Below are 6159 nucleotides of genomic sequence, written 5' to 3' on the forward strand. Positions count from 1 at the left end.
AACAGAAAGAAAAACAATGATTGGAGATGAGGGTGACATGGTGTAAAAGGAACTAGAAGTGCTGGTCTCCAACCCTAGCCTTAGCACATGCAGCCACATGACTCTGGGCAAGCCAGTGGTCCACTCGCAGTTTGTGGCAATTTTCCTACCTGCAAAGAGGAGATCATCTGTGTTCCAAGGCTGTTGTGGAGGGCAGATGAAATGATAGAGATGAGGGAAAAAAATGCTGAACAGTGTATAACCTACACCTATAAATTCCTCTGTGTATACAAGGCAATGAGCACGCCTTTTTAAAGGGACACTCAAAACAAAACTAATCACAAATTTGTAATATGAACCTTGAAAGTGATTTGTATTTGTCGCATTACTTCATTGGCATACATATGAGATGAGCCCTTTTTCATTGAAAGGTCAAGTTATTGCCCATAATAGAAAAGCAACCAAAATATCAGGCATGGAACTGTTATGCAAAGGATGGGTAAGCCATATAGAAGACTACTAATGTAGCCGTAAAAACTATTTATAATGAGTTCTAGTTACATGGAAAATGTTTTATGCTGTAAAGTTAAATAAAAAGTCAGGACACAAAACTTATATGTCACCTAATCTCAGCTGGAGGGATAATGGAGTCCAAGGATGCAGAGTCTATGCAAGTCCTACCTTGGAGCAAGTTATTCAAACTCTTAAAGTCTCAGTTATGTCATCTGTCAAAGGGGATGATAATAGGACCAAGCTCATAGGGTACTTATGAGGATTCAATGACATAATCTGGATCAAGTATGTGGCACAGTGTCTTGCCTGGTAAGCACGTAAGACGTGGTAGCACTGCTGTAGAATTACCAACTGCACATAATTGCATGCAAACGACATGCTGAGATAGGGGTTGTTTCAGAGCTAAGGGTCTGTAAGTTTTTTTTGCCTCTTTACACTTATCTGTACTTTCCAATTTTTCTGTGATGATCCCATATTACTTTCCTAGTCAGGAAAAAAAAATAGGATAATTATTGACTTATGAATATAGTTTCCCAAAATTTGCATAATTGCACTTCTTAGTTAATCCTATTAGCTAACTCTAATTAGATTACATTAAGGTCTTGTTTAACATTTCCCTTGGTGATATCTGTAGATCTTTGGGAATCTAAAGTAGCTTGTGGATTAGAAATATGACAGAGGGAAAGAAACCTCAAGTTTACTAAATGTGAGGAATTTGGTAGGTGTTCTACACCCTTCATTCTTAACGCTATCACATTCTACTTTGTAAGTTGTGATAAAGCATTTCTACCACACTTTATGCATCTCTACCCCACCACACAACCAAAAAATAATAGTAAAGAAATACATCCATACATAAACAGAACTGCTTCCATGTTTCCTCCACCACTGTCTTAAAATCACAGTAGCATGGTCGTGCCCCGAGGCAGTCTCTCAGCTGAGATCCAAGGACATGAGGGATGCAAGTCTGTAGACGTATTAGAAGGCAGTCCATGATTTCCCCAGGAAAATTCTAAAATTTGCATTTTCATTCCAAAGTTCATCTAAAAACTTAATATAAGCATATTCAGGATCTGGTTGAAAACTGCAATAAGAAAATATTGCCCCAGGATGTCAGTGGCTGTGACTGTGTCTCATTGCTTATGTCTTTGTACTTGGAGCAAGTGATCACCCTCTGAGAAGACAGTATTTGTGTTGGTTGCTGAGCAGCTGCAAGCCCACCTTTCTGGACTCTGATTCCTGGGGCTAAGATAGGGACTCTGCAAACCACTGCTCCCCAGTGGTGACAGCAGCAGGAGGCTGGAGTGCTGGAGGAGTGGAATCATACAATATTTCTTCTTTTGTGTCTGATTTATTTCACTTGGAATAATGTTTTCAAAGTAGTATGTGTCAAAATTTCATTCCTTTTTAAGGTTGAATACTATTCCATTGTATATATGCACCATGTTTTATTTATCCATTTATCTGTTGACATTTGGGTTGTTTGGGCTATTGTGCATACAACTGCTACAAACACTAGTGTACAAATGTCTGAATCCCACCTTTCAAGTCTTTTTGGTTTAGACCCAATAATGAAATTGTTAGGTCATATGATAATTTTATGCTTAATATTTTGAAGAACCTCCATACTATTTTCCACAGTGCTGTAACTTTTCACATTCCCACCACGACTGCACAAATGACAATTTCTCCACGTCCTCACCAACACTTGCTATTTCCCCTTCTCTTATAATAGCCATCCTGATGGTGTGAAGTGGTGCCTTACTGTGGTTTTCATTTTTATTTCCCAAATGAGTAATGACATTGACTATCTTTTCATCTGTCCAGTGTATTAACTTTTAGTATAGTGTTTCTAAAACTCAAAATCCTTGTGTCCTTCTACTGAGAAATGCTACATTAGGGAATAAATTTAAGTATAACTAGTGGTGCCTAAAAGAATTTTAACAATCTTAAAATTCAAGATCCATGAAACGTACATGCTCTCTCTCTCAGAATGATTTCTTTTTCTTTTAAATTTTAAGTCCTCAAAAAAAAAAAATCACTGACAGTTCAGTGGTAGTGCTAAAGAATGAACTTCTAAATTACTTGACAGTGAGCATTTTATTAATTGAGGCTACTGAGCATATGTTAAAGTTGACTCTTAAGCTTTGTTTCCTAAAACAAAAATACTACACACATTCAATTCCCATGAATTTTTTTTTTTTTCCTTTTTGTCTTTTTTCGTGACCGGAAACGGATCACAACCCTCAGTGTCGCGCCCATACCGGACCGGGACCGGCAACGGGATCGCAACCCTCGGTGTTGCGCCCGCACCTCGCTCAGCCAGTGAGCGGGAAGCGGTCTATATGTGGGATCTGAACCCTTGGCGGGAGCGCCCCCACACTCCCAAGCAGCGCACTGGAGCAGTGCGCCACCGGGCCGGCCCTCCCATGAATTTTTTAAAAGTGAGATATTGCTAAACATGTAACAGCGTAGCCTCTAAAATACATGAATCAATTAAAGAAATGCATAGCAAGCATTATTTTAAAGAAGTAAAGAAATGAATCTAATTATTCCTCTCATAAGATGTGCCCATGCTTGTTCCTGAAATATGCCTTAAATATGTCATAAACATGAAATGTATGAGTTCTAACATAAGAGAAATTGGATGGAAATAAATAAGAATGTCATGAAATAGCTTTTCTAGAGAATTCCAATCAGAAATCGTGACAACAGCTCTAAAATTCCTACCATCTCTCTTTCATCCCTCCCACTCAGACTCCTTGCCCATTCCTTTCCTTTCCCAGAAATATGAGGCAACCCGGTCCCATATCATACTTGTCTCCATTCTCCCATGTGGCCTTGAAGCAAGGTAAGAGGACGCACATGTGGCAGGAGCCAACTGTACCTTGCCTGTCTCAACTCACGCTGAAGGCTCTGCTCCCATTAGTACTAGGGAACTGCAGCTGACACATGGCCCTGACACAGCATCTGGAACAGGTGAGACAGAGGTTGAAGAGGTTTAACGCCATCTCCTTTTGGTTCCTAGCCTTATACAGCCTTTACGCAGTAGCTCTGCACAATGATAGTAGCCAGACAGTGAGCCTGAGAGGCAGGGGCTGCCCACATGCTCCCCTCCCCACCCTTCCCAGTGCACCTACAGGCACCACACGTGGCCTGACATAGCCTCCCAAGCAGAGGAGTGTGTCCTGCTGACACAGCCTCAAAGAACACCAACCACATGGAAACAACTTCGCTCATCGCTTCACAGACACCTGAGAAGGATAAATGTGACAAGAAATGGTACCATGGACTACTTCTGTATGTCACTTGACTTCCCCTGGTGGAAAACAGTGCAGCCAGAATGTAAGCATGTCCGGAAACAAACCAGACTTTCCCAGAAGTCATCAGAAGACCAGTCAGCAATGGCTGTGGCCTTGCTTACCTGTCTTAAGTCCAGAGTGATGGTAACCCAGTGATACTCTCTCCCATTCTGAATACTGGGACTTTGCCACCAGTTATTGGTGCCGTCTATGGCATTTGATATTGGATGGCGTTCTGTTAAAAGAAAATAAAATATGCATTCCTCTCAGCTCTTGCTTGAAATTCTTTAGCTTCTCAACTGTAATGCTAGTGGAAAAGAACAGCACCGAAAGTGAACACAGTGTTCATGGCTTCCTAAAAGAAGTCCTCAGCCATCATCTCAGGAAGCATACAACCCCTTGGGTGCCTCGGAATAGAAGAAGCAATACTTGCCTTTGGGGTTCACACTGTTGCCATCACAGATCCGACACTGTGCGTTTCGTACAGGTCGACCAGGCACATGCTCCACAAGTTTGCAGAACATCTCGGGCCCCTTCTCGCCACAGGTGGCATTGGTGCTGATGTGAGCATTGCTGGCGAGATTGAGAATGGCAGGAAACAGGCCTGAAAGTCAAAATTCACCAAATCAGCAGAGCCACTTTAAATGTAAAGAATGAGATTACCCCATCCCATTCCATAGGTGAATCCAAGAGAGATTGTAAGTCTACATGCTCAGTGAAGGGAGCCTTACAAAAAAGCAGAATATACAGTATTGTTTACATGAAATTCTATACAGAACAAGCAAAATTCATCTATGAGAAAAACTCAGAACACTGGGTGTGGGGGGTGGGAATTGACTATGAAGGGACATAAGAGAACTTTCTGGGGCCATACGTTCTGTATCTTGATAAAGGTTTGGGTTTCAAAGGCAGATGCAATTGTGAAAAATCATAGAATGAATACACCTAAGATTTCGGTAGATTTGTGCATTGTGGTATATATAAATTTTACCTCAAAAAATGAAACTAACATTGGTATTCATGTTGAAATGTTTAGGAGTGAAAAGTACTTATGTCTTCAACTTACTTTGAAATGCATCAAAAAATAAGCTGGCTTGATAGATGGACGGATGCATGGACACAGAGTTACAAAGGCAGGCCAGTAAATGTTAACTCTAGACTCTCAGGGGGGGTGCAGCTGTTCTCTGTGTAATCCTTTCCACTTTCCTGACTGACTCAAAATTTTCATAATACAATGTGGGGAAAACAGGTTCTAAGACAAGTTTCAAATGATCCAATGTGCATATTTAGCAATGAAATCAAACACCACTCACTTAAAAGAAGGGTATTTATTCTGTCCTCACACTGTTCCAGCTGCCTCTGGTAATACTTACAAGGTCTTTTCTATAATTATCTAGGATATTTTTCTCTCCCTTCACTTTCTTTACTGCCTGTGTTCTTTGGTGAATCAAACTTTAGAACACAAAGATCGAGTTTTCAAAATTCTCTTCAATTTGGTATTAATCTTTGCCTTTGTACAGTCCCTTTGTCTCAACTAATTTTTATCTTTAAGCAGCTGGGATCAGTACCAGGTCCGAACTGTTCAGAAAACGACTTCTGGATGACTGTGAGAAAAATATCTCAATTAGGGTCTTTAGAGATTTAATTTTATCCCTGTAAAAGAGGATAACAGCAGTGTAGATTCTATACAGATCGAGAAAAAACAGTGTACGTGATGCTGATGAGACGTTCTACATGAATGGACATTGTGTGCTGAGAGTACTGGGAGGGTCTTAGCTTAGCAACGTTTCTCTAATTTACTAGAAGTAGATCTTCAAAGATTACAGAATATAATCTTTTCTTTGTAAAGAACATGTAGTCAATACTATTTCTGAAATGTTTATTTTCCACTGAAATTTGAAATAGCACAGTATAATTTTTTTTTTCCTTTTTGTCTTTTTTCGTGACTGGTAACGGGATCGCAACCCTTGGTGTCGCGCCTGTACCACGACCGGCAACGGGATCGCAACCCTCAGTGTGGCGCCCGCACCACGCTCAACCAGTGAGTGGACCAGTCTCTATATGGGATCCGAACCCTCGGCGGGAGCACCGTCACACTCCCAAGCGCCGCACTCTACTGAGTGTGCCACCGGGCCGGCCCAGCACAGTATAATTTTAGTTATATTAAAGGAATTCATGTATTCAATTTTTTTAGAGACTACATAATATGTTCCATAATATTTTCTATTATTAATATTTTAATTTAAATTATAAAACAAAAATAGTTATTTTTGTAAGTGTTGCTAAACTTAAAAATTTACCATCTATCTATTAAAAAAACCTTATTAGGCAGTCTTTCAAAGACTTTTCACATCTGTTTCTGTAT

General features: G+C 40.2%; 1 protein-coding gene across 1 annotated transcript in view; it reads right to left on the reverse strand.

Moving 5' to 3' along the window:
- Window positions 1-4909, reverse strand: part of LAMA1 (laminin, alpha 1) — a gene marked incomplete at its 3' end in the record, with an annotated part of 112327 nt that extends 107418 nt beyond the window's left edge. The window contains 3 exon segments of the mRNA XM_008590575.1: window positions 3917-4029; window positions 4228-4398; window positions 4861-4909. Of these exon segments, the coding sequence (XP_008588797.1) occupies window positions 3917-4029; window positions 4228-4398; window positions 4861-4909 (333 nt within the window).
- Between the last annotated feature and the right edge of the window lie 1250 nt (window positions 4910-6159).

The sequence above is a fragment of the Galeopterus variegatus genome, unplaced genomic scaffold (genome assembly GCF_000696425.1).
Source record: "Galeopterus variegatus unplaced genomic scaffold, G_variegatus-3.0.2 Scaffold6205, whole genome shotgun sequence".
NCBI classification, from domain to species: domain Eukaryota; kingdom Metazoa; phylum Chordata; class Mammalia; order Dermoptera; family Cynocephalidae; genus Galeopterus; species Galeopterus variegatus.